This window comes from Macrobrachium nipponense, chromosome 1, assembly GCF_015104395.2.
Source record: "Macrobrachium nipponense isolate FS-2020 chromosome 1, ASM1510439v2, whole genome shotgun sequence".
Taxonomy (NCBI): Eukaryota; Metazoa; Arthropoda; class Malacostraca; order Decapoda; family Palaemonidae; genus Macrobrachium; species Macrobrachium nipponense.
In genome coordinates this window covers 89,868,254-89,891,213 of record NC_087200.1, presented here as the reverse complement: position 1 = coordinate 89,891,213, position 22,960 = coordinate 89,868,254, and the positions used below count along the sequence as shown (strand labels likewise).

The window sequence follows — 22,960 nt, the reverse complement described above, 5'->3', positions numbered from 1 at the left end:
AGGTATGTGGATATTTTCTGTATTTGGCCAGTTCACGAAAATCTCCAGGAATTCCTTAATAATCCCTTCTATAAAATTTACTGTAGAAAAAGAAAGACATTGTAATTTGAATTTTCTTGGTGTAACTGTCCATAGAAATGATAGAAATTTCACCTTTTCAGTCTTTCGGAAATCAACCAACATTGCCTCCTTTTGTCCATTACTACTCCAATCACTATTTATGATATTGCTTTGAAACTTAAATACCCAAGGACTTTTGTAGATGTGGCAGGGAAAAGAGCTTGAAAACATTTTATTTAACTGACAAACTTGAACTTAGTAAGCATAACATTCTAAAATTACCCTATGATGAAAGGTTTTTAGAAATTCCTAGAATTTTAAAGCTTTTTAACATAATTTTTTTTTTTATATGAGAGATGTAGATCATCCCTTGTAATGAATGACACAGTTAAAAGGAATATCACTGAATCTTGTTTCATCAAGTCAAATAATGGAAATGTTCTAAATTTAAGTCTTGGTTCATTCAAACTTGATGCCCTCATAATGGAAAAGTTGTAGATAAATATAACCAACAAAATTAATATATGTAGATAAATATAACCAACAAAATTAATATATTCAGGTTTTACATGTTTTGGACTATACGGATACGTTGTAGTTTCTGCTAGGGTTACCGTGTGATATCCGATAATTCAGGATTATCTCTTGGATCTCTACCCTTTTGACAATTAACCGTCTGGTATTCTTGATCTTGTTGTTTACCTGATAACTTTCTTTCCAAAAGTATTTCATTCGTTCCTTGACAATGTCTTAGTAAAGACGACAGCGCTTGGATTTCTGCCTATCATTTTCCTGTGGTATTCGCTATTTAATGAAGTCACGTGCATCTATTGTGGTTTTTTAAACACACACACATATATACACACTTTATACAATAAGTATGAATAATATATATATATATATATATATATATATATATATATTATATTGTGTGTGTGTGTGTGTGTTGTGTGTGTGTGTGTGTGTGTGTGTGTGTGTGTGTGTGTCTTTTAATGTAATACAACAGTACAATATGAAGATAAAATGCCCATCAAACACTATTTGATCAGATATATACTATATATATATAATATATATGTGTGTGTGTGTGTGTGTATGTACTGTGTATTTATAGTATGTATATATATCTATATACATAAAGCCAAAAAAGTCGTTTCATATCCAGTTCACCATAAGTCGGGAATACCTAGCACCCAATGGAAATTATAGGCGACGCAGTGCTTCTGCTCAATTATTGGTTGGCTCAGTGGTTACAGTGATTGTTCCTTCGCGTTTCCCAACGATGCAGTGGCAGTTCGAATCCCACTGGTGACGAAGCACTTGTCACTTATGATTCCACCTGGGTTTAAGTTATTCCCGAGATTTCATGAAGGACACATCAAACGAGATTTGTATCCTGACGTTTGTGAATGTGAACACACGTCCCGGTGTATCTGACTGAATAATTCATTTTATATATATATATATATTATATATATATATATATATATAGTATATATATATAAAATCCTTTATACATATATAAATACCATATTCATACATTCTTGCGTCATATATATATATATATATATATATATAAATATATGTGTGTGAATATGTGACATTTCTTTTATGTATATGCATATTCATACATGCATACATTCAGACGTATGCATTCGATATGAATATAAAATCCTACGTGCATAGAGATATATGTGAGATTTTCTGTCATAGCAAAGACTTTAGGACAACTCATTTGCATTGTCTCCTTGCCTCGTGCTAGTGCTTTTTATTCTTTCTCTGCGCCCCCCCCCCCCCCCCCCCCCCCCCCCCCCACCACCACCACTTCTCGACCTCTCTCTCTCGTGGTGCATTTGGTGGCGGGCTTCTCACAGCCGAGAACCAGCGTTCGATCCCGGTACAGCAAAACACTCGTATTGCTACAAAACCATCCCATATGTAACAATCAAACAGCAAGCAAGCATTCATCTATTGTCAACGTCAAGAGGAAGACTGCTTAGGTTGCATTTCCTGAACCAAGATCAGCAAACCTCCAGCCCCGCATGATCACATCGGTTTCAAGAACAGTCAGAAAACTGCAAGTTTCTTATTCTTCTTCTTCTTTCCCACCGTTATTCCTACACTAAGGGGAGTGGTTGCCTGATGCGCCTTTCCTTACACCAGGCATGGTTTATAGTTTGGTAAATGTTTATTTACAACCGCATGCCCTTACTGTCATCAACCACAGTTATTGCCGGTGGGCCTCGCCTTTGACTAAAAAGTCCACCTGTAAGGCAGCAGTTTCCACAGTTATTTGGCGTAGGGCATAGCCTTTTTTACTAAAAAGAGTAAGACTGTAAGGCAGCGGCTGTCCTTTTAGTCGCCTTTTACGACACGCAGGATTTGGTAGTATTCTTGTACCCTTACCACGGGGTGGCTCAGAAAACTGCACGTGTCATCTATCGATGAAGCCCTAAGTATCTCTGTGCATTTGAGGGGTGTTAGGCGATGCCCGAGAACCTGTAAGTTCACGAAAGAATAGTGAATAACCCTTTAGACCATTCTTTGCTGCTTCGTCCTGAACAACATCTCTAAAGCAAACATACATAGTACATACGTAGACCAATACTAGGTACTCACTACACCATGAACTAGTCACACATGCGTCCTCCATCATACACGTGGCGCAGCAGCAGCAGTAGACGTCTTTTGTTCATCCCACCTGCTCGATGATGAACTGTGAATCACGTGACCTTCCGACTGACAAAGATCACGTGACATTCCAACAAGTAAAATCCAATCATGAAATGGCGATCTGTCTATCCTCTGACGCTTCTTATATGACTTGAACTGGGAGCTACTACGTAGTACTAGAAATGTGCATTCAGATTATTACCTACTGTCCCTTGCACTGGAAACGTGCTAAATACTTCTTCATATCTTTTGATGACACTAAGACTCGGTACTATCACTTTCCCCTTCACCTCATGGACCCCAAGCAGGTGAAAGGGGTTCCAAACCCAACTCACAATACTTGTTCCGTTCAGGCAAGCAACGACTGAGAGAGAGAGAGACAGAGACAGAGATGAATGATCAGTGTTCTGCCGAATTGTGCTCCACCTTATAACAACTAACAAGAAGGCCCCGATGAACTAACTCTCATTCCTCAGGGTGAAACTCTTCATCGATATGTGTTCCGTATGTATGAGACTTTGTATAATCCGCAAAACTAGAACAGCATCTGATTCCAGAAGTATCTGGTTGTGCGACGACAGTTGTCTCGTAATTATGCTTCCTCTTCCGGCGTTATTGTTGTCCTAGCTCGGACGAATCATTTTGCTGAGAGATATAATCACACCGACGGTCTAGGTATATCTCTAGACCGTGGTCACATCAGAGGGACTTGTAGCCAGTAATATTTCCGCGCTGCTTTTGTAGCATTGTTATCAAGCATAATTTTTTCGTAGTATATTTTTTGGGTACGACCAAATTAACATGTTCTCCGTATTTTATAGATTTTGGTGTGACGTGTGTGTGTGTGTATATATATATGAAGATATATGACTTTGTATACTGTTTATACACAGTTACTATTTTGAGTTCATTGCCTTTTCAGTCTGGTAGATGTATCAAGAGATACGGATACGAAAACTGGGCTTATTAAATGGATACAAGAAAGAAAACTGCCTGTTGGGTACTCTAATTTGTCTCTTGTCTGCTCCTGTCTATATACATATATATGTGTGTGTGTGTGTGTGTGCATTATGTATACAATACACACACACAAACGGGATCATTCCTCTCACACTAGAGTACGAAGAAGAGACGCACCAAAGCATCAGAATGGCTAATTGTTACTACACGCAATTTTTGGCATCGGTGAACACGAATGCTATTCAAATTCGTGCATGAAAAGGACATTTTTCTTCCGTTCCCGTGGCTTCGAAGACTGCGAACAAAAGAGTCGACGAGTAATGCGTAGATCGTTCTGGAGTTCGACAGCGATATGCCTATATATAAAGGACCCCTTGATTCTCGGCCCTTCAGTTGCAAACCGAGTGGCATAGAAGTATCATCGTCAGCCTCAAACCTCCTCCGTCTTTTCGGGTAAGTTACTTCTTCTTACATCGTCGTATTTGGTGGGTTGGTCAGTTCCGAATAACTACCTCCTGAATCTTGATCCCTTCGCTACTTTCAAAGGGTTTTGGAATCGGTTCTGTAACTTCATTTGATTTATAATTTCACATCCAAATGTCAAGTTCCGTTATTTATTTGTTTAGTTTAAGAGGCTTTGGAAATAATGCTGGTTAAGATCTACTACTTGTGAAAATCATCTTGGTGGCATTTTATCGTTATGCAGACGTCTATTCCTGCTCAGATATATATAGGCTGCAATTATAAGGATATATATATATATATATATATATATATATATATATATATATATATATATATATTATATAGATATATATATACATATATATATATATATATATCCATTATCATATATATAAAATATATATATTATATATAATAATTAAATAGGAAGTCGAGAAAGCTACAGGGGTCAGTGGGGCAATTAAAAAAGTTACCCGTAGAATATATATATATATATATATATATATATATATATATATATATATATTTGTGTGTGTGCGTGTACTGCATAAGACGCATAAATAGGATGATAAATGCAGAGATTGTAGAAGAATAATTAAAGAGGTTATATAACCTAAGTGAAAGGATAAACAAAATCTTTAGAGATGTGGAAAGAATGGAAGCTAAAAGTGTACTACGTATTTACAGAAGCATTAGGAAGAAGTTAATGGCGCAGTGTGTGTGTAAGAGGGTGTGTCTGTTGCTTGAAGAGTGAGTGTTCTGTGTAGGTGTAGGAAACGGCTGAGGTTAGGGATATTTTACTGGGTATATACCTATTCATCCAAGATTCAGCCGTCAAAATATGAATGACTGAAATATACAAGACCTTTACTATATAATATGAGTTTACTGAATGATGATTCAGTTATCTCAACCCCATATTTTTCGTAAGCCGATATGGCCATCATGAATTTTGGTTATCTGTCAGTAAGCTATAATCACTCTTAAAAGTTTTTCTAGACCATCTGTTAAAGTGAGATGGTCTAAGACAGGGGGTTTCAACCTTTTCTTCCCCACGTACCCTTTCTGGTATTTGTAATTTCAATAATGTACTACCCCCTTCACTTTGTATGACGTGGAAAATAAAACCAACTAGGAGAAACTGTACAGAACGGAAGTAATTGCATAACTCTCCTGACAGCCAATAATACTGTAAGCAAAGAATTCCATAAAAAAAATAATGACAATATTTATAATGATTTACCTCAGGCTAGGCAGTAAGCAGTGGCGATTCTAGGGGGAGTCATGGAGTGGCAGCTGCCCTCCCAAATTTTGGCCATGCCCCTGGTTTGCCACCCCCCCCCCACTTTTCTTTTTTAATGAATTATATATAAAATTAATCATTATTGAATATAACAATAGCCACTAACTAGTCACACTCATAAATTTGCCTTTGATTGCTTATACATGTTACTATTGAGAGCTGTAACACTTGCTGTTACTAGTGCTTCTTGTGAAAGAAGTTTTTCCAAAATGAAAATAGTAAAAATATTTCTTAGAAATTCAATGACTAGTGAGAGACTAAGTAACACTGCATTATTATCAACTGAAAGTAAACGGGCTGAGAGTATTGACTTAGATAGTTTTGTAGATGAATTTGACAGCCGACATGATAATCGTAGAATCAAATTGTACTAAACATTTTGAGAATTGTCCCGACATGGTCCATATCTGTTTTGTGTTCAAATGTGTATTTTAAAAACTCACCATTCTTTAATAATTGCATATTGTTATGAATTGTATATAGTTATGAATGACAAACTGAACCGTTTCAGAATTGTCATGACATACCCCATGTATATCTGTTCATTTCATAAAGTTACTACCTTTCTTTATTTGGTTCAAATGTGTATTATATTCACACGTACTATCCATTCTTTAATGTTTGCATAATGTTTGGAGCTGTATATAGTTTTGAATATTTAATTTTCATATCGTGCAAGTCAGGTTAAATATCAGATGGATGATTTACAGTTGTTTTGCTTAGGAATCAAACACAATTCTATATGAACGTTTACCTTTAGTCAAATTCATTCCTCCACGAGTTTCAGAATGTTTCCAAAATTGTAATTATTTTTACAGTCACATTTCCTATGATGCCCACCCAACAATTATCTTTGCCCCAGAGTTGGCCCCCAACTTTTTGAGGGGTAGAATCGCCACTGGCAGTAAGTGTTCAAGGTTACGGTACTGAACTGCAAAAACAAAATATATTATTATTGCACCAGCTGCAAAGGTATAGTTAATGAAATGGCTGAAACTATTTTCATTAACTATCTTATACCCTGTTTTTTTTTTTTTTTTTTCATCTGTCCATCCGCCTGTGGTGGTCGTGCATGGTAACACTGCGTCCCGGGCTTTAAATAGTTACCCTATGTGTGAGTTTTAGGTAAATAGAGGATATCTTGGTGTACATTTGCAACTGAAAAGTGTTTTAATGATTTACCGTATGCGAATTACACCGTTAATATTCGAAATAGGATGTTATTGAAAGCCCGGGACCCAGTGTTACCATGCACAAACAACACACGCGGATGGACAGATGGAAAAAAGACAAAAAAAAAAAAAAAAAAAAAAAGAGTATAGTTGGCCGAGGAGCAGATTTTGCCAAAGCACAGTGGAGTTCGGCATCTAAACATTCATTCGAGTGGCCATGGGGGTACGCGTACCCCAGGTTGAAACCCCCTGTTCTAAGAGCTTCTGCACAGCCGTCCTTAAACCCCACAGGTTAAGAAGAACCGCTTCGGCTGCATCATGAAGACCCTCTGGTTGCCGTGGTTGACCGTCGCCATCGTTGTCGTGGGCGGCGCGGTTGCCGCCAAGAACCAGGAACTGGCAGCGGGAGGAGATCCCGGGAACCTCATCGTAGGAATGGTGATGGGAATGATCGACTACGTCAAGGAAACGAAGACCTGCATCAACCCGAACCCTCTGGCCGCGGAAATGTTTGGTGAGTTGCTTTCAGTCCTATGACGCAAATTCCCCGCAGGAGGCCAGTGCCGTCAGTGCACCTCGTGCCGTGCACTGTAAGCATTGCTTGAGGTTCTTTGCAGCGTCCCTTCGGCCCCTAGCTGTAACTCCTTTCGTTTATTGTACTGAACCTTCTTTCATAGCCCCTTCTTCCATCTTACCTTCCACCCTCCCCTAATAATTGAGTTATCATAGTGCAAATGCGCCTTTCAAACCTTTTACTGTCAATTTCCGTTTTAGCGCTGAATGACCGCATAGGTCTCAGTGCTTGGTCTCTGGCCTAAATTCTATATTCAATCAATCATCACCATATTTCTTCTTAGCTTCTTTCCCACCTGGAGAATCATATTTAGTCTAAAATGTTAGACGCTTTAGAAAATAACTTGGTATTCATAACGATCTTTTGGTAGCTAGTAAGTATTACGTGATGTCGGAGTCATGCTTTCTTTAGTGCGGTCTTACCTGCAACAAGGACAAAGATTCTCTGTGAAATCTAATCGAGATACCGTGGTAGGATATGGTTTTAATTAATTCTACGTTATTTCTGAGACATTCAATCCCACCACCTTAGGCCTACATATATAGTGTTTCGACTAATTCACTGTCTCTTGAAGCTGAAGGATTAGTGGACATCGTTATTCCTCGTCAAATGAGTAGGAACTGCAATGACGGCATGGTATTACTTAAAGCCAATAAGTGTCACCTGTGTTCCTGTTCTACTAGGTATGATCTGTGACACGCCGGGGTGCGATACGAACGGCAAGCACTGCATGGAAGCCATCATGCCATTCGACTTCCTCTGCGAATACAGCAAGAAATGTATCCTCGGTGATGATGGTAAGACTCGATTACTTATCATCGTCATAAGTGTTCTTTTCTTCAGTGTTTGCTAATGTCACTGATAGGTAGATTGGTTATAGTTATGATTCATTAGTCTTCTTGTAAACTGGTTTGTATTTTATTCAGGATATAAAATTCTCCAACAAGAGGAAAGTCTCTCTTGTTTCAGCGATAAAACTTATTTGCCTTTTAAGCACTGTGTGTGAACAGATGAAAGATCAAATGAGAACATCATAAGCATCAATTTATACTAAATTTTCATTAGGATGATTTAAAAAGTTTCAAAAATATATGATTTCCTCTTATTTCTTAAGTTGTTAACAACGCAGCTGCGCATGTAATAACGGAAACATAACCAATGAAAGGGTTGTTACGAAAGCTTTGACGGTAGACTTGTGATGTTTTCAATGAAGCATCTCGTGTCATTCCCAGGTATCCAGAAATTCAACCCCAGAGTGAATCCCATTGCGATGATTGGGCGATGCGTCACGAAGAACGTCGTACGGGACATGAATATGGTAAGTATAGACTATATACTATATATACATAGCATCATGTTTTATATACTTCGTGATCAAGTTATTCACTATATACTATGTATGTATGCATGCTTAAAAAATCGCAGTAGATGCACATGACTTCTATAATTAAATAAGCGAATACCACAGAAAAATTATAGGCAGAAATCCAAGCGCTTTCGTCTTTATTAAGACATCATCGAGGAACCAATGCATGCATGTGTGTGCATATATATATATATATATATATATATATATATATATATATATATATATAATATCTATATATATACATACATATATATATATAACATATATATATATCTATATATATATATATACACACACACACACACACATATATATATATATATACATACATACAGAGCGAGAGATAGATAGAGAGAGAGCATCATCAGCAGATGATAAGTAATTTACTCATTACTGAAAGATATGAAAAAGGGAAAAACTCTTTTTATAATTTTTAAGTCCCTTAATCACCATTTATTTAACCTATACATCTTGCGTAATAATTCATTTTATATTAAAAAAACATTTCACACGTTTGGAACTAGAAATCAAGTGCCAGTTAATTTCAGATTTGCATTATGCATACGAAATTGGTTGTTTGTGAAATTGAATTTTTAATGGGTCTAATGTCTCCCTCAAAGGAATATGTTGAAGGTGACAACCAAGAGAATATATTTTCCTTGTTCGAGAAGATCATGGCCAGCACAACTAACCACATCCCTGAGTCTACCAAACAAGAGCTCCTGTCAGCTGTTCTCAATGACGTGTGTTTAGCTCCCGGAGATGATTACAATGTAAGTCCATCGTGCTGTAGGTATAGCTACGTTCCTTTCTTTGGTTTGGCGCATCATTTGCAGATCAGACGTAAAGTGAGGAGTTGGGCTGTTTTTTATTTGAATTGTGTGCACGTGTGTAATAGGTATAACTTTGTTCTGATTGGAAGTACAGATCCTTATATAAAAAAAAGACAAACAATCCTCGATTTTCAGGGAAGGTTGTACAGTGTTACTCAATTAATATATGGATGGCCAAATGGTTGTATTGTTGTCAGCGATGCATAGTTTTAATTTATAAAAATCTCATATATGAGAGCAACAAAAGGCTAGCTTTCTGAGGGACGACTGATATGCACTTGCTGAGAACTGCAGTGTTACTTAGAGCCAATTGAAGAAAAATAATTCGGTTAAGGAAACTCGTATCAGTGGGGGTTTGATGTCGGGCAAGTTTAAAATGACATCTTTGTCCTTACCTTTAGTTTGCCATCATTTCCACAAAAATGCAAATGAATATGACGTCCTGTTGTCATTTGGGTCTAATAATTATCTTGCGTGATTGTTAAGGAATAAGTATTTATCATACCTACTTTCCAGGTTAAATCTAGGGACTTATGTAACCCGTCATGAAGTTCATAAATCACGAGATTTTAGGATGGAAACATTACATACGCATTTAGCTGACTAGGTTTTAGGAAATGAGGTGGTGAAAATGTAAATTATACAAGAAAATTTTCACCTCTTTTGCGTTAGTTTTTGAATACTTAGTGAAGTAATGTTGTATGTCAGAGACTCGTGGAGTCCATTCCTATTTTGGGAAGAAGAAGAAGATGAAGTCAATCAAGCCACTTGTTTTGTGCTGTGGTTGGTGGTAGCATCCTTGTCCCTTAACCTTTGTTTTATTTAAAAGACGTCAGGTAAGTGTTTATAACATGCTATTGATTTTCTTGAGTATCTAACCTCATTTACATTATTTTCAGTTTATTTATACATAGTATATACATAGACGTATTATCAGTTTCAGTTAAAGTGGAGAAGGTTCGGGTCCAGTCAAGATAGACTGAACCAGATGCCAAGTAACCAATGTCGGCCTTACCGTTTTCCAATATTCATCCAGTGTTTCATGAATTTTCCTTGGTGCTGGTCACTAGGCGGCCTAATTTCTTAAATTTTGGGGCTGGGGCGAGTGGGAAATCTAATTTTAGGGCTTTGTGGTGGTGAGCAAACACGAGTGACATTTGAACTGCAAAGGCCTAACAGGAATGGTCTGATGTATCTAAACGTCAAGGGAAGCAGTCGGAGTTTGTTAATCTGTATTCATCGAAAAGCGGTTAATCTAAGCACTAGGGAGGGCAAAAACGTAAACAAGGTCAATCCCAGGTTTAAGCTCTTGACCTTCCCTAACCCAACCTAAGCTATGGTGTTGGGTCATTCCTGGTAAGGTAAATCTAGCCTACCTAGGTCATAATGTCGTGTCGGGTGATTCTTTGGGAATTACAGTTTCCTGTAGTAATTGGGTTGCTTATAAAGAATTTACTGTTATTTTGGAGGGTTGACTTTAATTAACTCTCAGGGGCTAGTATTATAAACACGGCAAAATAGGTACATTCAATGCCCCAATCCCCAGTGGCGTTCGTATTTGTTGGGCCGTTCCTTGCAGTCCGTGTGGAGTTACTGCACGGGATTACCCTTGGTAATTCTAGGCAATAACTCCGCATGGACTCCAAGGAATGGCCCAACGAATACGAACGCCACTGGGGTTGGGGCGTTGAATGTATTTCGCTGTGTTTAGTACTAGCCTCTGGGGGTTGAATTACAGTAGACCCCCAAAAATAACTAATTTCTTAATAGGCAACTCAAATATAATAGGAAACTGTAATTTCCAAAGAATTGCCCAATGCAGCGTCATTACTTACATTTAGGGTAAAAAACCGCATGGTACAGGGGTGGACCATGTACGATCAATGTTTACAACCCCAAATAAAGTACATTATAACGCGTCCTGACATCGGAGATGGGCATCAGACGCGCCTTGTTGGTGAGAAACGGAGCTAAAGCCCTCTACTCCGGTGTCAGGACGCGTTATAATGTACTTTTCTTGGGGTTGTACACATTGATCGTACATGGTCCACCCCTGTACCATGCGGTTTTTTACCGTACCCATCACTTGACTGAGGGCTCAACCACCCTTCACCTCCTTTCTGCTTGGTCAAGAGGTTCACAACTAAAAACTGTTTTTTCCTATCTGTCCATCAGCCTGTGGTGGTCGTGCATGGAAACATTGCATCCCGGGCTTTAAATAGGTAGTTACGCTATGTGTAAAAGTTTTAGGTAAATAAAAGGATATCTTGGTGTACATTTGCAACTGAAAAGTGTTTTAATAATATACTGTATGCGAATTACACCGTTAATATTCGAAACAGGATATTATTTAAAGCCCGGGATGCATTGTTACCATGCACAAACACCACAGGCGGATGGACAAATGGAAAAAAACAGAGTATAGGGTAAAATACCGAATGGCCAGCCTCTACCATAGCGTGACCACCTTCCCAAAAATCTGAAATTATGTCCTTAATTTGTGACTTGGGAGAAAAAGCTTACTTCGAGAAGAAAGTAGATGTCTCAAGGTGTTGCTTCAATGGATGTTGGCTCTTGAGGAATGTCTATCCTGGGTTACAGGATGTGTTAAAGTATTTTTTCAGGAAGGTGGTCGTGCTACGGTAGAGGCTGGCCATTCGGTATTTTACCCCAGAAGGCACACATCTTATGGTCTCAGTCCAAGTAACTGATTACGGATAATTCTACAGGAGAGCTTCGCGGGGCGCCATGCCCTCAAGCATCAATATAAAATTACATACACAAGTTTGTAAAGTTCTAAAATTATCTTACCTATACTGCATTAAATTATCTTACCTATACAACCATTCCAGAATAGAGTTTAGTAAAAAGAAAAAAAAAATTCTATTTGACGATGTTCATGCAGAGCAGTTTAGAGTTACCATCTAGTGCTTAAGGTGAAGTTTGTTCATTGTTTAGAGGTATTTATCAGTTGAAGGATTATGTCCAGGTGTAGTAAAAGTCATTTTACCTCCTCCAAAATATCAAATATAATGTACGTGTGTTCTGCATTACAATTTCTTACACACAAGACATTAATTGTTAAATGGGAAGCATCATGAGTTGTCTGAAAACAGAAATCAGATACTTAAGCATGTGTATTTATGAAGTTTTAGTTGGATGATAACTAGGCCAAGTAATTATTACATAACTGAAAGGCAAAGAAACGGTAGAAGTCCTTATAAAAAGAGCTTGCACAACAAGTTTGTGTTACCTTCCAGGTAACTACAATAATGGACTTAAAAGGTGATACAAGCCCTCAAATTTTCGTGGGAACTAAACTACTAATTATTCCTTTGCCCCCTCCCCTCTTATTTTTTATTTGAAAAGTACCAACATAAAAAAAAAAAGCAAAATGAACATGATCCTGCTATTTCTCTCATTAAATTTTGTCGCTTTATGAGGAAACATGGACAGTAATAGGTTAGCCAACTGCAGTATGCTTCAGTATATAAGCAGGGACATGCTTTGTAGCATTTAAGGAAGTTGAAACCGAATTGAGCTACAACAGGTCTAGCATAACATTAATTTTAAGCATGAGAATTATCTTAAGAATCCACCATGATGATTTGTTTTTCCTGCTTTCAGGTGAGAGATGTGATGAGATTCCAGTCTTGCCTTATGAAGAAATGTGTCAAGTCACTTGCTACCAACTGATATTACTTTGGAACTGCAGTTTATAAGTTTGTCTATCAACTTTTAACATTTCCTTTCACTTCAGTACATACACTTTAAAAAGAATGTGGGACCAATGCCAGTGTTTTCAAGAATGTAAGTTGTACTTCATTGTTTAACTTTTGTATTTATGTACAGTCTATGATTTTTGATATTATAAAATGTAAAGTCTTCCTCTAGGGGAGTTACATAACTTGGAAAAATAATTCCAAGAAAGGAAATGGACATAGTTTTGTAAAATGTTTGATTTTTACTAAACATTTCTGAAAACATAGCTTGGCCAAGATAAAAAATGGTTGCATAATATGAATTTAGTTTTTTTTTTTATCCTTGAACTTGTTCTGTATTATGTAAAATGTCTGTCAGCTTTAACATGAATACGATAATTTATTGCAAAAGGTGGTTGGTGTTTTAACAAAGCCGTAGTTGTATGCTTAGACCGCTCCTAGCATAATGGATCTGTAACCAATATCATTTTCATTATTATTACTAACCTAGAGCACCTTGGTGGTGTGGTTGGTATGGTGTTGCATGCCACCTTGGTGGCCGCAAGTTCGATTCTCGGGCGTTCCGTTGAGGAGTGAGAGATGTGTATTTCTGGTGATAGAAGTTCACTCTCGACGTGGTTCGGAAGTCACGTAAAGCCGTTGGTCATGTTGCTGAATAACCACTGGTTCCATGCAACGTAAAAACACCAAACAAACAAACTAACTAACCAACTTGCAACCCATGTTTAAAAGGCAACTTACAACAGACCCAAGGGCCCAGTAAGGAAAACACCCCAGAACATAAACATTTTGATGTATGTAAACCTATATTTGGTAGCTGCTGTTCATCCACAAAGGCTTTCTAATAAATTGGAACAAATTTCACCTGACAGTCGGCGGAAGCATCAAGTTGCTGAGACTTTGTTGGGGTACTCTTCACGGCCAGTTGTCTTCCCACCAATACTCAAAACAGTCAGTCAGTTGTCTTCCCACCAATACTCAAAACAGTCAGTCAGTTGTCTTCCCACCAATACTCAAAACAGTCAGTCAGTTGTCTTCCCACCAACACTCAAAACAATCAGTCAGCTGTCTTCCCACCAATACTACTCAAAACAATCAGTCAGTTGTCTTCCCACCAATACTCAAAACAATCAGTCAGTTGTCTTCCCACCAATACTCAAAACAATCAGTCAGTTGTCTTCCCACCAATACTCAAACAATCAGGTCCGTTGTCTTAAAAACCCATAACTAAAACTCGGGAAAACTGGAAAAGGTTCTTTGCACAGTCCAGCATTTCCAGACGTCAGATGGCGTGCACGATGGGTCTATTACAGTTTGCATCTATGGGAGACTCCATCCTCATATTGCAAAAAAAATATATAAACAAATACTGGCTGTCGCATTCAATAGAAAAGTGTCTCAGTTTGCTTCTTCAAAGGAGTCAGAAAGTTGGGGAGATACTCTGACTATGGATTTGTAAGGCATCTCTGGCTTGACAGGCTGTGGAGGCCATTGGGAGGATTGTCGGGGAGGGGGGGAGGTAGGTGGCCACCTGCCCTAATGAAGTGCCACATCAACTTTTTGGAGCTGCTAGCTGTCTTTTCCGTCTCTCGGAAAACTGAAACCTCCTGAAGGGACGCACATTTGTTGGTCCTAGACAACAGGACTGCAATGTATGCATCATGATGTCGGGCTAACGTACATCTCCTCTCAGTGCAGTAATGCTATCCATCCTTTGGATGGCGCAAGCAGAGAAGTGGCACTTGTCTGCAATTCACATCACAGGGTCTCTCAGTGTAATAAGACACACTGTCAAAGGATACAACAGCCACGACTGAGTGGATGTTAAATAATCATCTTCTCATATTCAGTGAATTGCCAACATGTTTCCACATGCAGAAGTGTACTTAGTTTGCCACATGCGAGAACTTCAAACTTCCACTGTATGTCTCTGAACCTGGACAATTCCATTGTCCCAAATTTCGAAGATTTTGAACACACTTCGATCTTTTAATGGAATCGCTTGCTTAATATCCGCATTGGTTCCTATTTGCTTCAACAACAAGCGAAGTACTGTTTCATTACCGTTCGCTGTTCTATCCCAGTAAGTTGGTGGGAAGTTGTCTACACATCCTCCTTTTTGAGCCGAAACCTTCACATGGATTTTTTTTAATCTTGTCTACAGTGAAAATTACCCAAATTTACTAGGCACCTAGTCCAGAAACTACGGACATTGTCCCTTCGACAATACATAACAATCCGTATAGAGAGTATGGGTACATTATACCTATGCTGAGAGCCTAGTTGAGATTTCTGTTGAAACACTTCATTTATCATACGTTATATCCTTTTGAAGAAAAATGCCCGATACAACAATTATGGCATACAAGGCAGCATTGTCAGAACCTTGCTTTATGGATTTGGATTTAATTCTAACATAGAAATTAATACTTCACTTAAGTCCTTTTCATTGCCTAAACCTGCTCCTGCAAGGCTTCCCATTACTTGGTCCCAGAATAAGGTGCTGAGGCTTCAGTCAAACCCTCAATTGAGTTTGCCCAATACAACTATAACTTGCACTGCAAAAGGCAATCAATCTTCTTGACTGCTTTGGCATCAGGAGCTTGGAGTAGCGAACTGGACTCTCTTAGATAGGGACAAGACTACATCACTCGTACAGCTAACCATAAAAATGAGAACCCTTTAAGAGAAAATCTCTTATTTTGATAAGGAAACTCAGTTTGTCACATAAAACATTATGCCTGGTTTAAGCACTTAAGGTTTACCTAGCAGTGACAGAAAACATTCCAGAAGGTCCCATTTTTCTACACCCAAATGGGCTGAGAACAATTTTAGTGGCTCTTATTAAAAAAGTAGATCCTCACTCCTTTCCTAAGCCACATGACATTCAGAAAATAAGTACATCGTTAACTTTCTTCGGAAATGTTTCTTTCGAAGAAGTCTCATATTGTAAATGGTGGTCATCAGAAACTGTAGGTGGCATAGTAAGTCGTCAGCTGACCCCACAGGCTATATGGCTTAAAACCAGGGGTCTTCTTGATGTGGATTGTACAACCAAACTTAGGTAAGTCACTTTAGACAAACTTAGGTAAGTCACTTTAGAACTACGCCTTCATAATTATAAGTTCTTGTTTAGTTTCCTGTTCTTTGTTTGTCAAACTATGGGTATCCGCAATAAAGAATTTGGTTGTGAACTTTTGACTTCACCTTGGACCAAAAATTTTATCTGGTTGTCGGGATTGAATTTTAAGAGCTTAGCCATTTGGTCACCTGGCAGTGTCTTTGTAAGAGCAAAGAATGGTAAACTATAAAGGGAGATGAAAGAAATATAATTATTGAAGTGAAAATAGTTTTGAAAAGAGAATTAAGTGAGCTTATTTAACTTAAAAGTATGTGCACCCAGTGGGGTACAGATATGTTTATGGGTATGGGTATGGTTTGGATATGGATATGGATTTTGGTATGATACAGATGTGCTTATGGGTATTGGTATGGATATGGTTATTGGTATGATACAGATATGGCTATGGATATGGGAACCTTGAGTCACTGCCATGTACAGTAGTTTGAAAATTGAGAATTCTGTACTGATGACTGTAATGCTATAATTTCTGCTAAAATGAAGCACAGGGTACACATTTAAAATTAGATATAAAGTGTTATATTGCAATACACTCCCTGAACACCTGAATTAGCCCTGGTCACTGACCAGCCCGAACTATATCCCCACACATTTACCCACTAAGTGGGTAATTTTAACTGTCAGTGTTACCAACGCTGCAGGTAAAATCTAGTCAAATGAGTTACCTGTGTTACCGTTGGCAACGCTGCCGCAAATACCTGCCACCAGTGGCCTGTCTCCTCATTCCTCAATTGTTTTTTGTTCGCCTTGCTGTGCGGATCAGTCCCACATCAGGCGAACTTTTGGTCATTTAGCCCGACCCCACTCAAAGAGTTTTTCGCATCTTGGTTACAAACACGAATTTTCCCGTTTCACTTTGGATAGCTACTTTGTACTCGCTATGGATAAGTTAGGAAATAAACGTCATTGCCTTCTACAAACGCCTCGACGATCGAGCCTTCTACTGCTGGATATGTTGGTGCTCATCGGCTCTAAAATAACGTTGTCGCCGACTGCAAACGCCTCTGCTTCTACTTCATCTACAGTTCGACGATCGAGCCTTCTACTGCTGGATATGTTGGTGCTCATCGGCTCTGCACGCCCTTCAAGCGTTGGATGAGTACCCGCATACATGATCGACGTTCTTTTCGTTATTTCGTGTAGTAAGGTTTAGTGCAATACTAGTCAGAGATGTTTGTCTTGGTCAGGAGACAACGAAACAGAGATTAGTGGACAGGTTATCATCTAGTATGTTAAGAATATTTCTAGCCTGACGAATAATTTAACAAAAATAGAGATAGTGGTACTAGTAGTATAGTGAATTCTAATCGTTCTTTTTCAGCCCCCCTGCCTGTTCCAGAACCAGCCCTAACGGGTGCTGGGGGTAATGGAGAACCGCAAGCCTCCGAGTGGGTAGGTTCTGCCGGCCCCCCCGGCGCGGAGCAGGCAGTGTTGGCAGCAGATTTCCCCTCCCCTCGATTTGTAAGTTCTCAGGATGATGAAAATTTAGGTCTGATACAGACGAGTAGGGATAATTGGCTAAATAGTGTTTAGGAAGAGAAGTGCAGGCTTCTTCCGGTCGGTTTTCTATTATAAGTAGTAGTTTATAGAGGGACAGTGTCCCTAGAGCCTATTAGGTGTTTCTTGCTTCTAGTTCCTTTCGTCAGAATCTTTTAGGCCATGGTTGGCCGTTCAGATCTGGTTTCGGGTCTGTCGGGTTCTGAAGGGTTGAATACTTATCCTTCGTCTTTAAGGTTACTTCCTCTACTTATACGATAGCGTAATTTTTAATATCGACTAATTCTCTGTTCAACGCATATCGACGTACGATAATTCGTTATGTAGTGAAATCGAATAAAATTAACTACGGCTAGCCTAGTGTTCACGATGATATATGTACAGTAGCCTAGCCTAGCCAAAAGTATTCGCTGTACTACATAACGGTAGTGATTTTTATAGTGGCTAACGCTTTAGGCTCAGGCATTCTGACTACGGATAATTCAGTACAGATGTAATTGAAACGAACGAGAATCCGATCTTAGTATAATTCAATATGAATGTAATCGAACAGAATGAAGATCAGATTCTGTCCGACTAAAGCATTTAGTGTATTGTATGTATCATCATATTAGCGTAGTATAAATACTAACTCGGCAGTCATTCACGCTCTGGAATCAGCTGATGGCGAATACGGGTTTGCGTCGCCGTATCCACCTCATTCTGTCCTGATTGGCTAGCGTAACTAACGTAACAACTCTTCCTTACTTAGGCCAGGTTTGTCGTCTTGAAGGAGACGTGTTTTCAACTATGTTGGACATTTAACATAGTCAATACTGGTATCTTGTGGCATATAATTAGATGTCGGATACTATAAGGAATTCGTTGTATGACGTCTTCATACGTTTAACAGACTAATGGCTGTCAGTAATTACATTGTGCTTATGTCAATTACAGTTACAAAGAATTACCAGTTGTATTATTAAATTACAGTGACAACTGAAATTAATATTTGGCCTAATAAAGTTAATTTAATTACCTTAAAATGTAATTTATTAATTTTCAATTAAATTGAAATATGTAATTTATTACTTTTCAATTAAATTACAATTACACAAGCTTGTCAAAACAGCACTGTTGTGAGGAGGCGTGGCTTAAACAGACAATGATGCCGGCTAGTCTTTTTTCCTTGGCTCCAGATTCAACCATATCACTTGGTCTCGGCTAATGTTTTTGTTTCTAGTTACCATAATGAGTATCTGGATACTTAGCTTATAAAACGAAGTCATGCTGTTCGTCATACGATGTAATTTAAGGCCAAAATTTGACTGATACGTCCTCATTGGAAGCTAGTTTTTCCTTCGGCTTAGAGGCGTAAAATTAACGATTTCCGTTCGTTTTCACTCGTTTTCATAGGTATTACGAACCTTACACTTGATTAATCTTTACCGGTGTGAAACAACAGTAAACGAGCTCTTTCATGCTGTTACTTTATTTTACCACGGCTGCGTTTGAATTCATACAAAAGCTTGGGACCTCTATCCAGGTTGCTGATGCACGTAATTTTGCCTTATCAGCTTCAGCTACATTTATAACATGAATACAGTAATTACCGTCGCACGCGGATGAATACAATAAACAACAGACGTTGTTATCGGATTCGATTACTTTCGCACGCCGCCGATCAATACAATAAAGTGATGTTGCTATAGGATTCGATCGTATTAGCAACAAGTTCTCGTTCGGTTGTTCATAGCAGTACGCAGTTATACGAGTATATTATCATTAAGATAATACCTTTTAACTTAGAAGAGGGTGCAAATTTATGGAGGTGGAGAAGTTAGACGATTGTAATATTCTCTCTCTCTTACTTTCCTGATTTCATTTTTTTTTCTCTACTATGCTGTTTTTCCACCCTCTCCTAACAATTGACTCGTTGTGCAACAGAGGTTTTTCTTCCTGTTACACTTTTTCTTTTCACATTTTTCTGTCAATTTCCCTTCAGCGCTCAATGACCTCATAGTTCCCAATATTCGGCCTTTGGCCTAAATTCTATTTTAAACCCTACAATCTCGCTGTCTGATGCACAATGCTGCCTACGCCAGCTGCGCGAGAGATATAGGAAGACTTATTTCCAATGTAGTTTCGATTTTAAATACTAACCCCATCGTAAAATCGAATTAACGCAAGTTAATTACAGTTAGCATTCAATACGGACTGTATTCACGACCACGTCTTGAATAATTTTGTCCTGATTTTTCTAATGTTTCTCAGATTATCATGGGGAACAGAGTCGGTCTAGTTTTCTCTCGCCCAGTTTTTCTGTTAAAACTTATATTGTCTTTACACAACCTTCTTCAGCTGCTCATTCTTCGGATGTCGCTTCGGAGTCTTCTCGCTCATACTGTTTATATTTACCAATATCACAGTAGAGCCAGTTTCATTGTTTCATCCTGAAATTTGGAGAAGATTTCAATCCCTCTCTCTCTCTCTCTCTCTCTCTCTCTCTCTCTCTCTCTCTCTCTCTCTCTCTCTCTCTCTCTCTCTCGTAGCACCTTCCACGGGTCCTGTAGTTCTCAGGCTGCTGATGTTGATGCTTCAAGGCGGTTCCGCAACTCCGTATTTTCATCCTTACTTGTTTTGAGATGTAATGTGTCCTCCGTAGTTCTTGAGGAGGCTACGGCAGTTGGAGATTCACCTGCGCCATCGTTGATTGTATCGATACCGGTTGTCACCACCCACTCCTTTCATAGGGTAGTTAGTAATCTTCCTTCTTCGTTCCCATTTATATAACCTTAGGAGTGTGAGACGTAACGTGCTTACCGCGGTAATTTCCGGGGGGGGCACGGCCGTTCGCAGTTCGTCTGCATTGTAATTAGCACCTTTTGTGCCCTCGGCCCCCTTTCTTAGGGTAGCTGGTAATTCCTTCTGCGGCTCCCATTGGTTCCGCAGTTCGTAACCCGTTATTAAAGCACTGTATCGCACAGTTAGTTCTCCACCTGCACAATATTGGCGCTAGGTGTTCCTGTGGGTTACTCGTAGTGACTTTTCTCTCTCTCCTTATTTTCTCAACTTTTTCCTGCTGCTTTTCTGTTCCGTCCTTATGGGATTTTCAAGGTGGGTTCGACCTTGATTCCGTGTCTGGGAGTACTTCCTTTCCGTCACTTGCTTCGGATTCAGTCTAGGTTTAGTACGTATTGGCAAAGGGGGTTAGTTGGATCGCGTTTTGCGACTTCTTCGCTCTTAAGGGGTGTTGCTCGCCTATTGTAGTCGTTCTGGTCTCGTGTCATAGTCAATGGTGAGTGCGGAGTTTCGCAGTAAATTGAGACTGGTTCAAGGTTAGGTCATCGTCTTGGTTGGTACATGTTTGGCGCAACAGTATGGGAGTGACTCGCATGCGTGGTCGTTCATCGCCAAGGTATTTTCGGCTCAGGCGTAACGTTATCGTCACTGGAGAGTGATGGTATCCGCAGTCGAGTGACTAACTCTTACAGGTTTTGCGGAACTGGTGACAGACAGTTCGCTCTTGTGAGTGGGTGGACAGCGGTCGGACAGCAGGGGTTACATCATGATGTCTTGGGGGAGTGCGGGTTGCGCAGTCGAGTACGACTTGCACAGTAGTTTATGATCTTCTTGTTGGTATATCGTTGCGCAATCGGATCGGTAGGCTCAGATATGATGGGATGTTATGTCGTTTGGTATCGAGCAGCCAGGTGTAGTAGGTTCCGGGTTTTTGGGTGCTGCTTTTCTGGGTTCGGCTTTTCTCCTTTGTTTTCCTGTTCCGGTGTGGCCGGACAGGTCTGACAGAGGATAGATACCTTTGAAGAGATAGACTCGTTTGCTAGTGTGGGTTTTTTTTTTGTTTTTTTTTTGTTTTGTTTCTCCGGCGAGGAAAGCGAGTATAACGGATTGTGGACTTTGTCCATTCTATCTTTCCGCATTCCAGGCTCCGGAGGGATCTCAGTTAATTCATGTAATGTTTTGATATGTTGTATTCAAACCTAACCAGCAGTCTCTCAAACATCAAGTAGGGTAGTCTGGTTTCGGCGAGTCGGGCAGTTTTGGGGAATGACTTAAGCTAGCATCATTTTTCTGTATGAGGTAGAGGGTAACTCCTCTGCCGGAGTCCGACTTCCGGTTACGAGTCAGTTGAGGTTTTTCTCTATTGGGTTCCTTCATTGATTAGTGTGGTAAGGGTTACGGATCATGAGGCTCGTATTTGGAGGACACCTTTCACAGCCACTCTGTGTGGATGTGGTGAGAGTTGATAGTTGGTTCTCTGAGCCTGGACTGTTTGATAACCTCTTCACATTGGGTTCGAGGGGGTTTGCATACCAGACTAACATTTCTGAGGGTTATGATATGTTTTTGGCAAGGAGAGGAGGGACTATTGTTAAATCATTGCTTATCCGGACACTCATAAGAATGGACTCTTAGTCAATCCAAGGGCGCAAGTATGCGGAGGGCTACCCTTTGGCTTCCAGAGGAATGTTTCGCTGTCGGCGATTGTGTAGGTGTTTTTTTTTTCTTGAGGTGGTTTTTTCACAACACCGTTACCTTAAGGAATTTCACTTTCTTCAGAGAGGTTACTCTCGGGGTCCTGTCGTTGCGGTAACTCAGTTTGATAGTGGCTTGGTTAGAGATAGGGTGTTAGAAGTTTAGGTAAGCAGTGATAGTCTAAATGAACTTCAGGGTGTTAGAAGTTTAGGTAAGCAGTGATAGTCGAAATGAACTTCAGGGTGTTAGAAGTTTAGGTAAGCAGTGATAGTCGAAATGAACTTTATGGTGTTAGAAGTTTAGGGAGGCAGTGATAGTCTAATGAACTCTAAGTGTTTCTGTTGGTCAAGCTTAGACAGTGTGTTTTGTCCCTTAGGCCCTTGAGGTTAGGCAGATCCCGATGATCATGTTGGAATAACAACTACTTCTTCAGCACAAGTCATCTACATCAGTGAGCAGTAGAGAACTGAAGGTCCTGCACGCTCAACTTCTCCATACATGAGAGGCTATAGCCACATGGGAGGTTCACCATTCCCCTCCATACATGAGAGGTATAGAATACCACATGGGAGGTTCTTCAGACTCAGGCGGGGGCTACCTAGGACTCGACAACCAACGGTATGGTACTTCCTATGCAAGCATCCTCAGTTACTGAGCTGGACAACCAGGTGAGGAGATTTGTTTTTGTTTTGCCTCCATGAATAAGAAGTATAG

General features: G+C 39.4%; 1 protein-coding gene across 4 annotated transcripts in view; it reads left to right on the top strand.

Annotated features, from left to right (window-relative positions):
- The first annotated feature begins 4,015 nt into the window (after nucleotides 1-4,015).
- Nucleotides 4,016-22,960, top strand: part of LOC135219451 (uncharacterized) — a 182,569-nt gene continuing 163,624 nt past the window's right edge. For 3 of the 4 annotated variants that reach the window (XR_010315440.1, XR_010315439.1, XR_010315441.1), the window contains exons 1-6: nucleotides 4,016-4,146; nucleotides 6,925-7,147; nucleotides 7,891-8,004; nucleotides 8,440-8,525; nucleotides 9,197-9,349; nucleotides 13,037-13,219. Coding sequence is in view for 1 of the 4 variants with exons in the window: in XM_064256244.1 (XP_064112314.1) it covers nucleotides 6,952-7,147; nucleotides 7,891-8,004; nucleotides 8,440-8,525; nucleotides 9,197-9,349; nucleotides 13,037-13,105 (618 nt within the window). In the remaining 3 variants the exon portion in view is untranslated. Of the gene's footprint in view, nucleotides 4,147-6,924; nucleotides 7,148-7,890; nucleotides 8,005-8,439; nucleotides 8,526-9,196; nucleotides 9,350-13,036; nucleotides 13,434-22,960 lie in introns of those variants that run through there. The other variant, XM_064256244.1, reaches the window with a different exon arrangement.